Here is a 21,773-nt window from a genome sequence, read left to right as displayed (position 1 = left end):
ACGTTGTAGTAAGTTTTTAAATTTTGTGTCTGTGTTGAATTTTACTAGAAAAACAGAAACTTTGCATTCTCTGAAAGATTAAAAAAATAAAATTAAATAAAATCACTGATGATGAGGACAAACACGGATAAAATAAGCCAAGACATTTACCATGACTGTGAGAGTGTAACGTTAGCATGGTAGGTAGCATGCTAACGTTTTTTTTTTTAACTTTTATTTTGGAGAAAATAGGTAGCTGTTATGGCTTACAGATTATGCAAACAAAAAACATACATAAACTGTGCACATTTACACTTGCTTACCAGAATGTAGGCCTGCACTATCCATGTTGTAATAATTTTCAATACTATTAATCGACTTGCTAGCTTGTTCACATAGCACAAAAACAATGTTACGGATTAATTTGGGCGCAAACCAAAGTGTATGTGGATTACACGACATGTAGCTGGAAAAAGAAGTTGTGGATTATACTGAGCTACACACTTAAAATTTTAATTAGAAGTTTTTTGGGCATTTTTATTTTTGTTTATGCTGCTGTCGCTGTTAGCTGTAAATCGCTATTAGCTTCAAGCTGAACATGCATGGCTGGTTCTTTCTGCATTCTGCAGTCATAAAGAAGTAAAAGAAGAAGTAATACAGGTGGGAAAAAAGAAGAGAGTGAATATCACTTTAAACAGTCTCTCATAATCATAAACAGATTTATTCCTCGTTGACTCAGTCTAATCCGGTTGTCCCATCCATTTGCTATGATAAGTGCCTTTACGTCATATCAACAATAACTTCAAACTTAAAGATTTTTTGTGTCCGCCACATTGAGGTCCTTTTCAATTTTTTATTAAAATTGTAAAATACAAGTGAATCGCTACGCCAATAATGTGATTCTCCATAATGTGAGGCTGCGGGCCCTTAACAACGTTACTCTGACAGCGGTCATCCAGCCTAATTTATACCCTGAGAAAGGCTTGTGTCCAAGGACATAAATTTAGTTGCGGTGTGCACTGAGAAAGGGGGAAGGCCCATAAACCGTGTGGGACAGAAAGAGTGGGAACAATGGGCAGCCATCAGGAGGGGAGACCTAACAGCTGCAGGGCCCTGTATCCCAACACACTCTCACGTGCACGGAGAGACGTGCACCCACATACACAGTCCCTCTTTTTCTTTCACACACACTTTTCCTCCTCATACACTCTCTGGCCAGGCCATCTGAAACGGGGGCAGCAAAGCAGATGTTCTGCCACTGGCTGCACAAAGGGCGCAAGTGACTGGTGGAGGGGGAAAAAAGAGAAAAGACTTCCTCATTTCTTCAGGGTTGTTGAGTCAGCACACACAGCAGCTCCCAACAATATTTTGTGTCCTTTTTGTTCTATCTATTCTTTACTTCCCTTGTGACAGTTTTGTTTGTTTAGCAACGTGCTGAATGCAAGATGGTTGCTCTTGAATACACACTAGACAAGAAAACAATTTCAAGTATGCGAGACATTTCCAGCAAGAAGATTGCGCTAATAGACACGATTTGTCAAAAAAAGGACACGTCTCGTGCCCTGCAGTGATTGTGTTGTTCATCTTCTGCGTCCAAAGGTTTCCTTATGCATCTCCCTCACATGCACCCCCCCCCCCCGCTCTCTCTTTCACACACAAACACACGCTATGCAGCCTGCAGGTTTTGACCTGTAAATAACTGCCCAGACAGGGTCTAGTCAGTCAGTCGGGGAGGCAGGCCGAGGCGTCAGGGCCTACACGGCTCCTGCAGTGCAATAACAGATGCTTATCATGTTTTACTGAGGGTGGCGGTGGGGATGGTGGTGGGGGAGAAGGACCGTGAATGTGGGGGCCCTGTGGATGAATGTCTGACATTAAATGCCCTCAATCATGAGTAGCTGAGAAGTCAGCAATGTTAGGCCTTCAAAGCAATACTTATCCCAGAAAGACTCACAACTGGGAATCTTGAGCTCGCCATGATGTTTTTTTCCCCCTCATGTATTGCTTCTTTGTGATCCCAGAAGTCCAAAAGGGCGAGCCAGGTTTATTTAGCTTGAAGCAAATGGTAAACAACAGCAAAACTGCCTTAAAAAAAAACAACCCACTTTACTTTGCTCCGTAATCCACAAACCCACTTTAATTTTAGTTCAAAACAAAGAGAAACACTTTTGATTTGTTGCTGTCATGAACTTGCACGAGCGAGCGCCACTGGCCTGTGCATTCAGTCGAACCAACTCATACTCGTTCGCGTTAACGCTGAACAGGAAGTGTTATTTTCAGTTTCCATCCATCCATCCATCCATTTTCGCAGGGGAGCTGGAGCCTATCCCAGTGGCTTTTGGGCGAGAGGCGGGGTTCACCCTGGATGGGTCGCCAGTCCATCGCAGGGCCAACACATAGAGACAGACAACCATTCACACTCACAGTCACCGTGCCGCCTTCTTTTAAGATTTTTAGCTCAAATCTAAGCGTTAGTGGATTGTAAAAATGTGTTTTTTTTGGACAGTTTTTCTGTTGTTAGCCATCAGTTGCAATCAGTTTCATGGTTACTATACACGAATTGCAAAGTAGTAATACAGTGGCAACAAACATCTTCCAGAGCTCAGGTATTTGTACTTAAAATACACCTTTTTTGGGGGCAAGTACCGCTTTAAAGAATACTGATTCACCCGGTGTGTGCAGCCGTTCTGCTGCTCATCCCCTTGCACATTCCAAGTAAAGGCATTAGCAAACAAATGGCTTAAGGTTCAAGTGAAGTATGTTTCATTCCTTTTCTTCGCCATCTCAGCTCTCTTAAAGCCGCGGGTTGGGCTGCGAGCGGGGACAGGGGTTACATGCAAGGTCAAAGAAGAGAGGATTACTCAAGATACACTTCAGATAAAAGTGTCAGCGCAATAATCGTCAATGATCCATCATGTGGCGGCCCGTGCTCTCGGGTGGTGTTGTCGGGGTCGGCGAAGTAAAAAAAAAAGAAAAGGCCTTTGTGTGTGTGCAGTAATGAAGATGAAGCTATGACATCCACAATCCCACTTGTTTGTAAAGGTGATTCAGAGCACCGCTATTTCTTTTAAAGCTCCCCACCAAGAGGGCAGGCCAGACGAGAGTTGTTTTCTCCCTGCTGTTTGCTGAAATGCCTTCACGGCTACCGGCGAACGTGGTAATTAAAAGTCCTGGCTCGCTGCTCGTCAACTGAATTTAATTCACATTTCAGGGACAAATATGCGCTGAATTTCAAAAGAAGGTTTGGCGCTGAAGAAGAAGAAGAAGAAGATACTGTTCACATCATTCATACACAAAAACCTACGCACGGATTGCAATCAGCTCACTCACACGATATACAGTATATATATTCTCAACATGCACGAGCAATAAAATTTGATCCAGCAGCACATTTTATGATTTCTCTTCCTCACAATACTGTATTAATATTCCAGCTGTGGACTGTATCGCTGTGTTGATGTACAAAAATTAACAAAAAAACTCCTCTGAAGGCGTCACGACGTCAGTCCCAAGACTTCATGGCTGACAAAAGACGACATCGCAATTTTTTTATCGTATCGTATTGCATCCAGTTGCCAAACACCGTGATAAAAATTACTTTGTGCCGCTCCTTTAATGTGATTCCCATCATAACTTGAACCACATCCCGAATCGCAGACATACTCGCATTCACACGGCGACGAAACAATTTTGAGATTTATGATTTATTCTAACTTCCTACTGTGCTTCTACTGCACCACATTTATGGAGAAAACTATTTTAACATTTCAGCTTAAAATGTTTTCATCAAAAATAAGCAAGCAGAGAGAACGTGTGCTGTTCTCAGATACTCTGAGTAGATTCCTTTTTTTTTAAAAGAAAAAAGAAGTGATGAGTTATGTTTTTCTTCTAACAACTTCAGACTCATTCAAACAATTTTTTTTTTTACTAACTCAAGAGCCTTTTAAGGACTTTATGACCTGCAAAAGGATCCATTAATTTTTTATTAGCCCAATGAAACGTAGAAACAATGGGTTTTTTCACAACCCCTCAGTCAGAAAGTTGTTCTCATAAATGAACAAAGTACTCGTTCGTCATTTTGTTAAACACAGACCTGCTGAAGGAGAGGATTATTCCCATTAGCTGGACAGTTTTCATGCTGCACATGAACGCTGCAGCCTTGATTCACCTCCGGTTTGAACATTTGTTAGTGCTAAATATGTTTTCATGCCAGTTTCTCCTGGTAATTTATGGACGAGGTTCCTGAGCTCTGAGCCATGAAAATATTCCAAATATCTGAGCTGCAAACATGAGGAGAAGGTGATGTGAGGCGCTATACAGGGGAAAGGAGAGGAAGAAAAAAAGAGAGCGAGCGAGCGAGAGAGAGAGAGAGAGAGAGAGAGAGAGAGAGAGAGAGAGAGAGAGAGAGAGAGAGAGAGAGAGAGAGAGGTGGTGCAGTTGAGTAAAGGCAGGCTGGAGCGCGAGAGGCAGCAGTGCGGAGGTGACAGCGGAGAATGGAGAGGAGCCCGGCCGCCCGGCGAGCCTTGACCGCGGCGAGCGAGGAGAACCTACCCGGCTCTGGCGCTCTGGAACCAGCGTGCTGAACGGAACCGGGAGGAATTAACTGGGGGGTGGGGAGGGGAGGGGGGCAAAGGAAAGGAATGGCTGATCCTCTGCGGAGGACTTTACTAGCGAAACTCCGAGGGAAGAAATCCAAGAAAGGAGCGACGGTCGGCGGTGGATACGGCTCCGCTGCTGCTGCCGCCGCTGCAGCGAATGGGGGCCGAGAAGGTAAAGAAAAAGTTTTGCAGGGAGACTCAGACGAGGCTCTACCGGTAGTGTTGGAGCTGGATTGCACGGCAGGGAGAATGAGCACGTATGAGAATTGTGTTGACGGGGCGATGGTGCTAGAAGGGGGTGTAGTAATAGTCCGGGAGAGCCGAGCAGAGGTGGCCGGCGCACGTCCCCCGGAGCGGATCAGCGGGAGCAGGGGTCGGGTTAATGAGCAGCTCCTGGGGGGCTCACTTCAAAGAGAGGTGCAGCAGTTTGGGGGGCATGTGCTTAGAGACGCATATAGGAACCACCGGGGGCCCATATCTGCGGACAGAATCATCATATCGGCTGGAGAACCGCAGAGAAAACACTTCGTCTCCGTGCCGCGACAATGCAGCGATTCGATAGGGTTTGGGGAGAATTCTAATAAAATTTTCTCCTGCACACGGGTAGAGACGCATACAGCGGTGTGTAAGCCACCAGAAGGCCGGGTCACCCCCACTGAGACTGAGCCCAGGGGCCCAGAATATTCCCAGCACATGGCGGGGACTGTAAATGTGCTCAACTGGAGTTCTGACAACCAAACTTTGGAGACGCCGGATTGTGCAGAGCTTCCAACCTCTGGCACCACAGAAGAAAAACTTTTAATCAGTAATATTGAAAGCTTTGAGCCTGAATATGCAGGGGGGACACCAGGGGGTCTCCAGAGCCCAACCTTTTTCCCCACAGAGCTAGAAATATGTGACATCACGGTGACGGAAGGCTCGTTTAGATACCCTTTAGACAGCGAAGATGAGGATTACTATGATAATGAAATTCTGCCATTTTATGAAACTATCAGAGCTAAAAGCACGGGTGAGAGAGCCGGGGTGGCAGGGATGCCCCAGGATGATGACAGCCACAGCGCCCAGGAAACAGACAGGCTTAGGAACCAGCTCAAAGAGGCTTATTACCTTCTTATCAATGCTATGAATGATATCAGCCTGGATGTCCAGCAGATTAGTGGAGGTTTAACTGAGCAGCAAGCCACCTCCTCCTGTAGTAGCCACTCCAGGGACAGCTTGTGCTCAAGGTTGTCTGCTAAAAACATGGACAGCGACTCCTGGTCGTCAGGAGGTGACCACAGCCCCCAGCAGGTGTCTGACACTGACTCACTCCTGCTCTGCCTCAGTGGAAAACTTGAGTCTGGCTTCCAACTTAGGATGAATAGTAAGAGCATGGTGAACCTGTGCGAGGCCAAGATGAAGCCCACCCTACAGCGCTCTGCTAGTGACGGAGCTTTCAGGTATCCAGGTGGACCACTGCTGTGCGTCACAGCTCCTGACAGTCTAGAGCCTGATGGTGATAGAGGAGGTGCAGAGCTAACAGCAGCTAATGAGGGTGAAGTGGCGAGAGCAGGCGAGCAGCCGGACCCCCGGGTGCTCCACAGTGCCGCCAGCAGTGAGGAGCTGCTGCAAGACGCAGGCGGTGAGGGAGGTGCACAGCTCAATGAGAGCAGCGGCTCAGTCAACAGCCTGACTGGCTCCTCAGACAGCAACGCCGAGGCATCGACGCACCAGGGTCACAGGCAGGAGCCGAATGGAGTCCGAGCTCAGGGGGTGGTCAACAAGGGTCACGGCGTCACCGTCAACAAGATGCAAGAGTGGATGCACAAGGGCCGCTTGTTGTCTTCAGAGATGAAGCAACGTATCGAGGGCTCGTCTCTGCACCGCAACGGAAGCCAAAGCAAAGACCGACCAGCTCCTCAGGCCGGTTGTAAACCAGGGGTCCAGGCAAGCAGCCGAGGGGTTAAATCTGTCAAGGCACCTCCGGTCAAATCACCGCGGCAGCCGCAGCAGCCAGGTAGGAAGGCTACACGGAGAGGCCTCAACTCCTGTGGATCTTCTAACTCGGGGAACTCTCACTCTCCTTCCTCCCGTATGATTATTGTTATCCTCCTCCACTCATAGTAAACTCCGTCTGGTGGCGGTCCACCCCGCACTCCTCCTTTCCTGGATGCAAAGCAAAGGGAAGAGACATCTCAGACCTTTTTGCTTTCTTTTAAGATTCTCTAACCGGTGGCGGGTTCTCTCCTTCACACTAATTTAGGTGCATTTTAACACCCGATTAATAGCACAGCAGGTTGATTGTATCACTCACTGTGTAGTTCAGTAACAACTAACTCCTCTGCTTGTTGTGTGGTGTCGGTGGTGGGATTTATTTATTTGGGTTTCAGTGACATCGCATTGTTTACGAAATGCCACACCATCGTCTCAGCGTACGTGTTTGTGATGAGGTATGAAAAAGAAAACATCTGTATCATGAAAGCAGCCGCACAAACGCGAGGTACGTCTTATATCTTTGAAACTTGAACTCAGAGTAGTTTGCAGAGGTGTTTTAAAATGTTGAGAACAATCGCACAAGGTTCATTTAGTGGCTTTTGATATCACATCACCTGACATTCCTCCTCCTCCTCCTCCTTCTCATCTGAGCAGTTTTAGGAGCTGTTGTTTGTTTAAAATTTGAGAGATTGATTTTATTCTCACCCTTGGAAGTGAGCCTGTCCTGATAATTACTATATTGATTTATACAACAAATAGAGATGAACTCAATGATTCCGCTGACCTCCATATATTTCCTAATTGCAATTTTTCCCATTCTCACAATGTCTGAATATTTAAAGTCAAGTTAACCACTCTGTAAATGTGTGTCCTTGCATTGTCATTCTATTTCCATCCTATCAGTGCCATAAAATGCTCTTAAAATGACAATAGTAGTGTTTATGGCAAACATTTCTGAGATCATTTATTGCCCAACAACATTTTTCAATCGTGACAGACCCACTTGGGAGCAAAACAGCTGCACCTGGTTCGGTCTACCTGCTACAGTAGCATGAGTTGGCACTGGTGCCCTCACACTGCAGTGGACGCACACACAAACATACTTAACTTAAATCCTTGTTGACCTGATCTGACTGCAAACAAGCTCAGTAGGACGTTTTAATCGTCTATAGTTCAAAACACTGCGGAAACTTTGCGTGGACATTATTTTGCAGGATGTGGAAACTGCTCTGAAACATATCATCAACTCTTTTCATTCTTCCGCTCATGTTTTTGCCTTCTGTAATAGTTTGTATTCGAGTGTGTCTGTATGTGTGTGTGTGTGTGTGTGTGTGTGTGGTGTGTGTGCTGCTGCAGTCGCTTCCAGAGCAAACAGATGACCTGCCATGTGTGCAGGCTGTTGTTGACTGTCAGTGCAGCTAGAAATAGAGTGTGAGCTCCGAGGCTGCTGAGCGGAAGGCTGCTGTGTTTGACTTCCAGCTGCTGTTGGCCCGGCGTCGCTCCACCTTTTAACGTCTCCAACTCTTCACTTTTCCCCTGTTATCCTTTGGTAAAATACAAACTTTTTTACATAAGTTTCCACCCCCACCCCACCACTTCAGCTATCATTTTTTCCCCTTTCTACGTCCACACTGAGCGTTTCCACAGCTGTGGCCAGAGGAATCCGGAGCAGGACAGAGGCAGGCTCTGTGGTGGTGGGGTTTGAGAGTTGGGGGGGGGGCTGTCATGTCGCCATCCTCCCCAGTCGTTAGCCCAGGACAGCTCCATGGTAACCTGCATTTTAAAGAGACTTTGGATTGAATGTTTAGGATGCCATTCCTGTTATTTAACTTGTTTACATTGTGTCACTTTACTCCTCACCATGAATGAGCAAAATGAAGGGTGGTTAAGTATTTATCAAGGGCAGCCCTGGGCTTATCTTGCCCCCGTGGGCCTCTCAACACCCCAAAAAAGGGCCATTTCAAAACTAAAATGTCAGAGCTCTCAACAGCTTGAGTGAATTGCTTGACTTGGCTTGCAACTTTGCTTTTAATGAATGCAAATATTATTTCTGACTTTCTAAAAATAGGCCCCTTCCTTTCCTTGAGAGTTGCGTGGAAATGAAACCTCGCCAGGAAGTCACAGGCCCAAATATTTCACCCTGGAAGAGTTGGTTTAATTAATCTGGAGCTAATTTGTTTCTGCTCTGACTTGTCCCTCAATTACTACATTAAAAATGTTGATTATTACCCTCAGCTGAGTGTGTGTATGTATACGCGTGCGGGTGTGATTTTTAGCGTGCATAGGCACATCTCCTGTGTGCACATGCAGAATTGATTCTTACCATGTTGTGCTGTGGCAGAGATTTGGCATGCCGACGGGCAGGCAGTATCCAGGTGTCATGTATAGGCCAGACCTGAACTCACTCGATGTTGAGACCGAGCCAGAGATACGCAGATCGACACCTTGGAAGCAGATATTTATTTATTTTCTTTCTTTGTTTTTACCTGTCTTTCTGGCTTAGAGTTTTATTTTTTATTATCAGTAATGATCTCATACCTGGCTGCAGGTAGTTTCATTTAACGGTGTTGCCAAATGAAACGGATGACAAACAGAATAGAGAACAGTGGAGTTTTAAATGTGCCGTATTTCATTGTAGTACCTCTGGATAGAGCTTTTATTCTATTTGCAAAGCTAAAATAACAATAGAGACATGCAAACTATTCCGATCTACTAGCCTTTTCTCCACCTTCGTTAAACCATTGTCACTCACTGTTAAGTTCATCTTTTTTTGGGTGCAAAAAAACATTTTAAATTAAACACCGTGGTGCTGCCAAGATGAATCCCGATGTTTGGTTTTTTTTTTCCCAATAGATTCTTACTCTGGATTTAAGATGCAATGTTGCTCAACAATTACACATGGATTTCTTCTCGCTCAGTGAATCCAAAATAGCTCTGAGATGAGAATGCAGTTGTAATATAAACTTCTGCGATTGTTGTCAAGTCATGTCAGAGTGATGAGGCATTTGGTTCGAGCTCCATGCCAAAAAAACTTGTTACTGAGCTTCAGCCTCTTTTTTTTTTTTTCTTCCTTTTTTTACACAAACACACACGACCGATGGAGGATGAACAATCATTTGTCTTGTCTGGGGTGTCAGTGCGTGGACAGGTTTATGGAGGGTGGTAGCTCTTAACACAGATCGGGTGATGAAGGAGAAACCTGAGGCATCGGGGATCATATACCGGCGTGGTTTATGTCCCGTGCGAGTCACATGATGGCAAACGTTACCATCTTGTATTACCAGAGTTGTATTTGCTCCTATTGGGAGATGATGCGTCTCACACTGAAACACATTCAGAACGGGTGAGAAATGCGGCAACGTTAACAAGAATATGGGTTTCGAGCCAGCGAGTTCAGGAGGAAGTGGTATTAGCGTTTGGCTGCGCTGCCAGGACGCCTCAGCGGGATGCAAGTGTTGACATGTGATGCAACCCTGGACGATCTCTCCTCTGTCCTGGTGTAAAGAGAAAAATCTACTCAGAGAATCCTCATTATCATATGAATGAGTGTCAACAGGAATGTATGGCACACAGCGAAAGGTTCCCTCTCCGAAGGGGGGAGCCTGAAACTCTGTATATACAACAAAGTGTTGTCTGTATGGATGAGAAAACTAACTGGTGTGTGTTTTGCACTTATCAAAAGAGGAGCCTCTATGGAGGAAAAGGAATTCAGGAAGTAAAAGAAAAGCCTATGGGAGAGTTGATCAAGGGTTTTTTTCAAGGAGAAAAAGATTAAGATCAAGAATAATAATTGGAGGGTTTACCGTCAAGTTCACATGGCACAGCTTCATAGCAGCACATCCAGGAAATAAGGTCTTTTCTGCATCCGTCAGGATTCCTCACACAGACGTGCATCCTTCTCTTACCGTGCTTTGGCCATCTGTTACCTTTAGTTCAGGGGTGTGAGAGTTCCACATCCTGGGTTCATCTTCTCGCTAAGCCGCGTTCACTCTTATTGAATTTATATCCACTGATGTTGCTCATTGGCCTCTCATGCAAAATAACAACAAACCTTTCACTTGCTTGAATGCTCTCCTGCCCAACCTGGTGACAAACCAATAAACCACCCATAAAACTGTTGGGAAGCAGTGAAGTTGCTGCCTCTTTTCCAGCTAACTAAACTAAAGGCCCCAGGCCAGGTAGCTTGTGGAACAGAAGTTTACACTTGTTTTTTTCTTTTAAAGAAAAGTGTATTCATAGATTCAGCCTCCATGTTTAATGTTCTCAAGTATAGACAAGTAACATTCTGACATGCTGATAAGACCAGCTGCAGATTACTGCCATGGTTTGATACTGCACAGCACTGAAAGGGTCCAGCAACCAGTGGTCCTCCTCTGGTGCTACAGGAAGGTGCTAAGCCAATGGAGGAGTGTGACAGTGGAAGGAGACAGGCTGTAAATCTGGAACTGTGGTCTGGAATGCTGTTCTTGTCGGAACACGCTTCCTTTTCCAGTTATGAAAGACCCCTTGAAGAAGATGGCACGCTGACAACACCTCCACGCTCAAGCATCTCTGCTCTCGTGTCAGCAGAGCGAGCACTGGCCGAAGCAGCGTCTGCTGGTTTACAACAAATATGCACTCACTCTTATAATCTACATTCCCATGGTGCAGAGTGAAATGGGAACCAAAAAAAACTGCTGGAGTAGTTTGATGTCAAAGCTTTACAAGAAACCTCAGGCCGGTGCTAGACACGTACTTCCATCAGTCGTCGTGACATGCTAACGCTGCCGAGCTCCAGGCCTCGGCTCAGGCTAACACGAAGCTGGCTCACATCCTATAAACAGTTGTGGCTGCAAACCTTTCGTGTATTAAACAGTGCAGAAAGTAAGAAGTACCCAAAGATGTACTTAGCATTCTGCAGCATTGGTGATCTGTTTCGAATTAATGAGGCAGTGATGGCTCGCGTTTTTGTCCTCTGGGATGTTTTTTTTTTTCTTTTTTCTTTTCCCCCTGCAAAGGAAATCCTTAAAAGTGGCCTCTGTTCTAGCCTCTGAAAGCTGTTTTATATACTAGTTGTGTCCTATATAATCACATGGGACGCAGAGGAATGGCATCCCGAAGCGAATCAATTTCATCCCACTTTTTATCATAGTTGTCATGTTTCTCAAGTGGAGGGGGACAAAAAAGTCAGCAGAGAGTAGAGACACAAAGTGGTTTTGTTTTGGTTTGAGGGACTCCAGAGTTGTAATGGTGGGATGGTTGTGGCACTGGAGTTACTGGGAGTCAACAGCTGCCTATTCGGAGGCTTTATAGGTGTTTTCTGACCGGACAGTCGTAGGAACTTTTTTCAGCTTCCCCAACTGCTGGTTATGCAGGAGCTACAAACTTGTAGGAGCGCTTTCTTTCTTTCCTCTTTGAATTCACTCTAACTAGGAATGTTGCAGTGATGTAAGGTGACATTTAGAGTACAAGCATACATCAGGGTATGTGTGTTTGTTTGATGTTTTATATATTGTTTGTGGCTTTCGTCACATTAAAGGGGTAACACAAATTTAAACTGCAGTCCAAAAGCAGCAGAAGAGGAAAAAAATAAGAGGGATCAATATGGGACGGGCCTTCGGTTTCTTCAGATTCTTCCGTAAAACGAATAAAGTATAATGCTTGCATAAAAATTAATATTATGAAAAGCATATCAATTATCATTTATCATATCATGTTATATATTCATATCATTTATTTGCTGTCTTGAGAGACGGGAAGGCCACAGTATCACAAGAACACATGAGAAACCATCTTCTCAGGCTTCAGGTTCTGTATTTGCGTCCAAACCGCTCAGTGTCCTTTCAGGAGGCACAGCCTGTTCCTTCAAAACAACAATGGCGGCACCTGAAGAGGTTAGCGCGGGTGCTTCTGTAGCATCAGTTGGAGCAGATATAAGAGAAAGGAGACTTTTCTCAAAGAAAAAAGATGTTTCCACGCTTCCGTCAACAGTCCGTAGAACCACGATGCTTCTCTCACCAGAAAGTGCTTCATAATGTTGCCTTGTTGATCACAGGGAGCCCGAGAGGCTCCTGAGAGCCTTCTGACTGGTAGGAAAGAGAAAATCCCAATGAAGCTTTGGTCTTCAGATCTGTGTCAATAAAAGCAACCTAGCAAAAAAACAAACAAACAGGAATGTCTGCACAAAACGTTATGTAATGTGAAATACCATGTGATTGTAACCCAGACGCACGTCGATGTAAAAACAGCTGCGGTTTATTGTGACTTCACTCATCCACATACTGGCTGTCCTGTGTTCAATTTCAATTATTTAAAGTGAAAATATGTCCAGGTCTGTAATCAGGTGGATGCAGCCTGGCGTGTAAGAAAATGTGTTTCTCTGAGGAACTTGAGGAAAGGACAAGTTGTCATTAAAGCATGCAGAGGGGCTTGTCTGGGAGTCCAGGATCAAAACAGTCTTTTACACCAGCCTGCTGCTCTACATGTTGGAGCACGACCCTGCCCTCAGCACCTCTCTCTCTCTCTCTCTCTCTCGCTCTCTCTCTCACACACACACACTCTAAAAGCTATGCAGGCACACTTTTGTTGCTTTCTCTGGGACATTGAGGGACCGCATCACCATCTCCATTATCTGTCCTTTTTCGGAGCACATACCGCCACTGGCTGTACTTATCGTCAGCCTCTTCTCTCTCTCTCTCTCTCTCTCTCTCTCTCTCACACACACACACACACCCTCCTCTCTCTGCTCTATTTTTACAGCTGCATCACCAGTGGCTCCTCGCTCCTTTGTCATAGGTGCTGCGATGGGAGATATGTACGCTCTGTTCTTCTTTTCTCGGGTCGTTTCAAGACACATTCTGAAGTTGACACCCACAAAATGGGTCGTCTCTTGTGGAGAAAAGTTGGAAGCTGCTCCAGAGTGATGAAAAGATTGAGCGCGGTCATAAAAATAATCATCCACCCATCCAATAATCCACCCACAAATCGTAAAACGTACTGTGGTCACACAAGAGAAAGCAAGATCTGATGTTCTGTCCCAAAGGAAATGAAGATGAGTGTTGAAAACTCTGTAATGCTGTTATTCAGCATTTTTACAGCTGTGGTTTCTTGATACAGATGTTTTTTTCAACTTGATAGGACAGGATGATAGTCGTCTTAACAGCAGTCATCAGTTGAATCTTCTTTAATGATCATAATCATGATTAGTTGCTTTTTTTGCGCCAAGCAAATGATTTGTTGAACTTCTCCAGGCATGAGGTTGTAACAATCAGATTCTCTCTTCTACTTTCACTCCCTCAGCTTTCATTGAGAATGTCCAAACCCCCGAGGTGGGCAGGACCAATGAGCTTTTGACATGGCGACCGCACCTCAACACCATCACCGTGTCCAAGAAGCGCAACTGGCTGCAGCAGAGCTCCCTTGGGAGGAACCACTGCACCAAGGATGAGCTGCAGGGCATGCTGGGAGCTGAAGAGGAGGGCTGCCAGTTCACCCATCAGCCGCCTCCTCCCAGTCCCTCCCCAGAGCACCTGAGAACCTCAGGGGGAGTTACCTCACGGCCGGCCTGCCTGCACCTACCTCAGGTTAGCCTTGAGGCTATGAGATTTCACTGAATGCTTAGGGAAATGACCTTGTTCGCTTTCTTGATACTTCATTTCTCATAAACTCTGTCACGTAACTTCCTGTGGTTTTAACCCAACAACCCTCCGGTCATTAAAAAAAAAAAGAGCCCTCATCAAATCACAAAGTGTTTTTTTTTTCTTTTTTGTTTAACTAACAATTTATACCAATATTATAATTTCATTTCATTGATTAGAGTTTTACCATTGGCTAAAGCCAAGCTAGCTGCTCTTCCTGATTGCTCCCTTCATGTCAAACTAACTGCCGTTTTAACAGTTTTCCCAGAATGTGTCAGTCATTGGTTTTTCTGTCAGGTTTTGTTTTTTTATTTATTTTTTAACATTTATTTAAAAAAAAAAGTAAAAATCTTTTCTTTTCTTTTTTTTACTTCTATCTGTGTTCAGGTTAGCATCAGTCAGCCTACGGTGTCTCCTCACCCTCGGAATGTGGACCTAGCAGAGGAAAACGATGCAGACGACGAAGGAGAGATCTGGTACAACCCAATCCCTGAGGACGATGAACCGGACACATCTCACAGACCCTCAGTCCGGCTGCTGGTCCCCCAACGCGTTGAGCTCCAGAGGAGGCCCAGCCGGGGAGCAGATCACAGCGGGAAGACCCTGGAGGGTAGCAGCGAAGCCGGACCAGCAGCGCTCGGGGAAAGCCTCTGTGGCAATGGCGGTTCAGGAGACGGCAGTCAGGGGAATGCACATTCCACTGAAGCGCTACATCTGCACAGACAGATGCTTGCGTGCAAACCTCAGGAGGAGGGGGGACATTCCAGCAGCAGATCCACAGGTAAGAAAGAAAAAGAGATACATACTCACACCTCCGCTTGTTCTCACATCCCTTCCCTTCCTGCTCTTTGTGCCTCTTTTTCTGTCTTTTCCTTCCATTTCCTTGCTCAGATTCTCCATAGATAATTAGTGCCTGTCACTTTTCACCTTAGACATTCACTCTTGGCAGATTCTTGTGGTCATGCACACCTTGACACTGATGACAGAGGTGAAAATCTTTCCAATCAAGGGATAAGCGCTCTTATTTAGCTGCAAGTCATTTGTAGCTTTATGGCTTTATAAGTGTTTTACCTGTGCAGCTTAAAAAAAAAGAAATAAAAAACAACAACAACAGTTTGTTCTGGTGCTGTTGTGTTTGATGGAAGTCGACAGGAGGTGTAGCGGTCTAATCACGTCACCCCATATCAGCGTGTCCCTCATTAGTTCAGCCCAGACAGACATTAGCCAGGAGGAATTCAGACCAGGCATTCCTCAGAAAGAAATAATATCCAATTTACTTGCGACTGTACCTCACACAGAGAGTTGTGAACTCTGCAAATCAGTTGGTTTCAAACTTTTATTGTCCTAAATTGAATAAATGTCAGTAATTGTCACGCTAAAAATGCAGCACAAAAGCAACGACCTGCAGCGAAAGACACATCACTGCTAATTATAGAGGTCCCTTTTCTATTCAATTCATGTGTTATGCAGATTTTTATGCTAGGAAATTGTTGACGACTCTGGTCTACAGCGAGGGCGTAATGATGACAGCCAGCACACGGCTCCCTGTCTCTTAATAAGCTGGGCTTGTTTTTTTTCCTAACATCCGACTTTTTGTTCTCTCTGATGTGGCAACACGGTAGTTTGAACCAATTGGCACATCTTGAGCTGAGCCCATAATTATAACTTTTGACAACACTTTTCTGTGGCACGCAACAGCTCCTTCTCGATGAAGGAGCACAGAGCGAAGCTGAGTAGTTTGAGTATGAGGAGTGAAATCTAATACTTTAGCTTTAGTGTTCAGAGCAACAGTTTTGGAACGGAAGGTTGAAACATGTCGGGGAGCACATTTTCCCTCCTGACGTACAGTTTTGAAACCGCAACCTATTACGACACAATGCTCTTCTCTCCATGTTTCAGAACAATAATCAGCCCGTATAAAGTTCCACTTTATCTTGCAGTCCTCCAAAGTTGAAAATTCTCTAAGTGCTGCAGAGACCTCAATTGTGACCACCCACATTTGTGTGGCTCCGGTTCTCATTTAGTTTTCCCAACAATGTTTCAGAAAATTCAGATTATTAAGAGCTTTTGGCCTCTGACTAAGACAGCCAGCGAGCAGATGAATTGTGACCATAAAATATTTGATTTGCCACTAAATGATTACAGGAAAACAGAGGAAAAGTCTTTTAAATACTCACAAATACATGTCTTGAACTCACTAAGAGCTTGTTTCCCCCTCCTGGTTACTTCTTTGTGAATCCAGAATGCAGAAGGAGCCAGCCGTGTATAGTTAGCATGATGCTAATGGCGACTGGCGGCTACCGAGAGCAAAATTGTCAAAAATCCCAATTCACAAACTCTCAAGTGCATCATGTGGTATGACCTACATTTTTTATCCAGCTGTAGACCAACGTCCACAAAACAAGGTTGATATTAGAGCTTGAAGCTTCTATAGCAGGTTGTGGTGAGTCGTCCATGATGGTTATGACATTATGGCTGATAATCAAGTCCTCCGTGGAGAATATGATTGGGATTCTAACCTCCAGAACCACACTGTTGAGCTCCATTATGTCCCGAAACAAGCGTGACCTTGACAGGGTCGCAGGTTTTACTGGCGGACGTGAAACGACTCCGTCCTGGATCCTTCTAACATCTCGTGTGGCTCAGCAAAACTTTCCTTCCTCAAGAGGCGTTCCTCACAGGATTAGGATTAAAGCAGTCCTAAATGAGTCTCAGTGTGCTATCCCGGGAACAGCACTGATCACGACACACAGAGCTAATTAAATAAGCTATTTCTGCCCTCTCTGATTGATAGGTTTCCGTCCGTACGAAATGGGCTGGTATCATTAGGGCCTTTCATGCTGGCTAAGCAGATGAGTGGCTGTAATTGGAGGCTGGAGTGGCTTGTTCAGCAGTTTCACCAGAGAAGAAATCTTGTTCAGAGCTTCTGTTAATAGGAAGGTATCATATAATCATCGCAGAGCCAATTTCAGATCTGATTCATTTTCCACCAGATTGCTGCCACTCAAAGACCTCCGCCTCATTTACATGCAGTGATAAGCTTCCGTGTCCTGGGATGGTAGAAGTGTGCTATGGTTGGTCTCTGTGAAAACGAGAAGATGGAGCTGCAGTGTAGGTTTTTTTTTCTTTTCTCTCCTGCCCCCCCCCGGCTCCGGAACTGCCTCCCTCGTGTTGACTTTGCAATTGATTCCTGTGGGTTTGGTGAGGCCATCCCACACTTCGCTGTGGCTAAAAAAGCAACAAGCCCAGTTACGTGTCATCAAAGAGGAAACACTCATTACTGGATGTTAGTGTTGTCTGTGTGTCTTGTGGATGCGGCGGGCACAGTGGTTTTACCTCCAAAGGAAGTGTACGTTACCGACTTCATGACATTTCCTTTGTTGTTCAAATCTTGTTTTACCTTTTACAAATTGTGTTTGTCTCTTTGTGGTTGCTGTTAAACCAGCAGAATGACTGGAGTGCAATCCTCCTCCTCCTCCTCCTACTCTTTGCTCTGCATTTGTCGGCAGGGCTGACGGGGGTTGGTGGGTGGGTGGGGTGGGAGAGCTGGACTGGAGTGAAAAAAACCCATCATGGCTTCTCACTCCATCCCTCCTCTTCAGGCACAAACAAGGGACAGATCGGGGGAAACCTGACCGGCGATAGTTGATTGTTGGAGACTCATTGATCAAATTGATGCTTTCACTGATTCTGGCTGGTGGTTTACAGCCTGTGGAAAAGGAGGTTTTTAGACCGGAGCAACTATAACTATGGGAAAAAGTACCCTCTCTGACCTGTCCGGACCGCAAGAAATGTTAACCATTTTAGCTCTAAGAAACCCCAATTTGAGGAACTCAATGGCTCCTTCTACTACAGTACTTCGTGTGCGATAATATGATGAAGACCAGCCGACACAGTTCCGGCTTTTACCTTTTTTTAAAAAAAAATTTATAAGCCGTGTAAACGGCAGCATTGTTAAGAAGAAATGGTCTACACCCACGGCTGGATGGCTTACCAACGTTCCTATTGGCAGTGTGATGAGGAACAGAAACAGTTTCCTATGATGATTTGGTCCAGAAGTCCTTCTCTTCGTGTCAGCCAAATAAAAGAAAAATCACAATACTTGAGAGTGTTGCACCTTATTCTGAGGTGATAAATTACCCTTTTCGTGTCATGCTGAAGCCTAGTGGGTGTAATGTTGGGATATATCTGGGGCTTTGTTGTGTTATGGCCAGTTATCACAAATCTACCGTGCATCGCAGCCAAGCTAACAGCATTAAGAATCCACTCCTTCAATGATTTCCCATCTTTCAGGCAGCCATGAGGATGAAAATCCTGAAACTTTCAGTTCTCTGAAACGTCGTAAAACATTTACATACATATGGCACTATTTTATGAGGTAATTCAGGAAAGGCTTTTCAAATAAATCTGACCTTGATCAGCTTTGGTGTCAATTTGACAAAAATGTAGAGTATGTTTACTCAGTTTTGCGTTGCGTTCATGATGCGTCATAAAACAAACAACGTGCCCGTCTCTTCTACTCGTAATGGGAAAGGGGTCACTTGGGTTTACCGGGTTTTAAAAAAAGGGTAAACGATACAAAATCATAAGCCGTCTCATCACATTTTTGTAAAATGAACCCGTGCCTCTTTGTGAATAATGGCCTTTGATCCAGGCTCGTATGAAGTCTTTGACTACAAAAAAAATGGAACAGAGCCGCAGCGCTGCGCTGCGCTTTTTTCATGGCCTCTGTGTCTTCTGTTCTAGATTCTCTATGAATATGAGACCCCACTCCATTAGCAGGGCGGAAAATGCGACAGGCCCTTTGTTGATCAAGCCCAAATAAGAGTTTCTGATGAATTAATGAAGCAGCGCAGATGTAGGAGACTCTCTGCCACTATAGTTTTCCTCTGTGCGGCTGGCTGGTTCTATTTCCCTCACCGGATACACTCCAGACTCCTCGTGTGCTGCCTATTGACTGACTTTTTGTCCATTTGAATGCTCTATTTGTATGGAGGATAATGATTGATGGACTTTGGGGGTAGTGAGCTCCGTGTGTTCCCAATCTCTTGTTCTCTTTAGTGGCTGCTTGGGGAATCTGACTTGGCCGGCGCTCAGAATGGGATCAGAGCTATTTCTGGGGGTTGTTTTGGTCACGCTGGCTGCTGCGTTTAAGAATGAGCCCTTGCTGCTAAAGTTACATGAGAGTTCAAGCCTCTCAGTTCAAACGTGGAATCTAATCTAGGCTGCCGATTACATGGTACGGTCCGGAGGAAGTCAACATCTCAGAGGGGTAACTTTGTCAGGGCAACACTTCCAAAACCAAAGCAGATTCCATAGCTTGGCATGAGATGTGTGTTTGGGTCACATAGTTTTCTCATGGTTCCTCCTCTCTGGTCTGTACTTCGTTTCATCATCACAGCAACTGTCGAAAAGTTCCAGTCTCTGGCGTCAACTATGAAGACTTTTATGATTGTCCTTCCTTTATTATTGTGCTTTAATATTGGGTTTTAATCTTCCTGGTATTTCGTGAGATTCAGCAGTCAACTCACAGAAACGTCCCTACTCACACATCCTGATTGTACTGTTAACTTTGGTTATGACCTGACTCAAGAAAAAGCCTTCACAAGCTAATGATTAACTTCCTAAAGTCTTAAAGTCTCAGGGCAGACGGCTTCTGAATAATAAACGAGACACAAGTAAAAACAGTCACAAAGAGACAGACATTTCAAGGGAATTAAATCTAAATACGAACCGTAAACTATCTTTGGGTCCAAAACAACAAAACTGTAAGTCCACAACTAAAAATACAATGGTCCAGTGGAACCGTTATAACTATTTATGATTTTGGGGTTCCAATTGCTAAAAGCCCATTGTCAGTGAGCTTTCCAAGGGGCAATGCTTGGTGCGCTGTACCTGGAGGCGATGGCTGTAGGATTGATCCGTTTTTGTGGGCCAACTTGGAGGTTAGCGTCGTCATTGAGTTCATCCAACCAACAATCAACGGGTTTCTTACATTAATTGCAAAAAATATTCACCGTGTGAAAGTCTGAGATTTAAATGTTTTGTTAATCACGAGAATCTTCACTTTTAAATTTTGGAAATGCAGTCGCTAGAAGTAGCTAACGTTATTAGAAAGCTAACGTTACGCTATGAACAGACCCCACCATGGATGCAAGAATTCAACGTCGATGATTAATATACAAACTTTTTATTTTTCACCACTTCTTTGAAACAACCTTTTCTAAGACACATAAAGATCTCAGAATTAACAAGTATTCTATTTGCTGACATGTGATGTTGCGAGTAAAAAAGACCAAGTACCTTAAACTCGCATTATCCACGGGCCTTATTTCAGGCAAATAACTATAAAATCTCTTCACCAAAAGTTCAACAATGCTAACTTATGGCTGTTTTATGGAGTCGTTCCTGTGCTTTCCACAAAGACATCCCAAGTAGAAAACATTGGAAACAGGGTGTGCAGAACAGTCTAAAACATAAGGTTTAATTTATCAGAGGAAATACTTTCACATAATCACATCATTATTTAAACTTTGGCCCCCATTTGATATAAATGTCTGATAAAGCAGCATTATATACACGACAGAAAATACCCTTAATGATATTTATTGATGTAACAAAAAAATATTTATTGCAATAAGGACATAGTTTATTGTGCCAATGTAGAACCATTCCGACTAATGCATCTCCATTCGAGGTTTATCCCAGTTTGTTTGCAGACATAAATAAGTCGTTTCTCTGCAGTAATCATGTAGCTGTTCGTTCCTTGTTGTTTGGATCGGGGCAGGGCACTGAGGCCAGCATGGCTGCAGACTGTCTAGAATTAGCAGCCGCTCTGTTGGTAGAGTTACAGCAGAGCTGGAATGCCTGCAGTGGTCGGAAAGCTAAGCTACATGAGAGCTACGTTGGCAGGGGGCCATGTTGTGCGAGCGAGAAGGCCTGCATGCTTGGATATATTAGCAGGGGTTTTGTAACCATTGTGATGAAACAGGCGAGCTCCCGCGACCCCTGAAAGGCCTTCCAACATGGTAAGTTTTAGAGCCAAGGGAAGAGGAAGCAGCAGAGATGGACCTTGAAGTGAGAGAACTGGACGACTACTCTTGTTTTTCAGCTCATAATGGTCAGCACATGTTTGTAAGCACACAGTCGCGTACAGGTGGAGTGGTTTTATCAGGTAAAAGAGACTATCGTTCATGTCTGGCCAGATTATGATTCATGTCTTATTTTCTCTCTCTCTCTCTCTCTCTCTCTCTCTCTCTCTCTCTCTCTCTCTCACACACACACACACACACACACACACACAAAACTGTATATTCTCATAGGCCACATGGAGGACGTTTCACATTACCCAGATATTATATGCATTTTGGCGTTTGTTAGAGCGACGATGTGGCTCATTGACCACCTGTAATACAAGTTTGCAGTCATAAATCCCATATTTGATAACAATCAAGTTGTCTCGCTCACACACACTACACACCCTCCTCCTGCACCTGTCTGGAGCCAGCATTGTGTAAAAGCCTCGTCATAAATTCCTTGGCTTTGTGAAGAGGTGTTAGCGGCAGGCTGCTGGAGGTAGACTTCAGGGTCACGGAGGGCATGTGTG

The 21,773-nt window shown here is 44.7% G+C and overlaps 1 protein-coding gene across 3 annotated transcripts in view; it reads left to right on the top strand.

Annotated features, from left to right (window-relative positions):
• The first annotated feature begins 4,580 nt into the window (after positions 1–4,580).
• syde2 (synapse defective 1, Rho GTPase, homolog 2 (C. elegans)) overlaps positions 4,581–21,773 on the top strand; it is a 45,396-nt gene continuing 28,203 nt past the window's right edge. For 2 of the 3 annotated variants that reach the window (XM_086223890.1, XM_086223891.1), the window contains exons 1-3: positions 4,581–6,573; positions 13,830–14,113; positions 14,555–14,948. In XM_086223890.1, coding sequence (XP_086080016.1) covers positions 4,620–6,573; positions 13,830–14,113; positions 14,555–14,948 — 2,632 coding nt within the window. In that variant the 5' untranslated portion in view covers positions 4,581–4,619. The remainder of the gene's footprint in view (positions 6,574–13,829; positions 14,114–14,554; positions 14,949–21,773) is intronic. The other variant, XM_086223892.1, reaches the window with a different exon arrangement.

Source organism: Aulostomus chinensis, chromosome 14 (assembly GCF_037954235.1).
Source record: "Aulostomus chinensis isolate RoL2024-O1b breed Wild chromosome 14, RoL_Achi_v1.0, whole genome shotgun sequence".
NCBI classification, from domain to species: Eukaryota; Metazoa; Chordata; class Actinopteri; order Syngnathiformes; family Aulostomidae; genus Aulostomus; species Aulostomus chinensis.
Note: the sequence above shows the minus strand (reverse complement) of the source record. Positions and strands in the feature narration are given on the sequence as shown.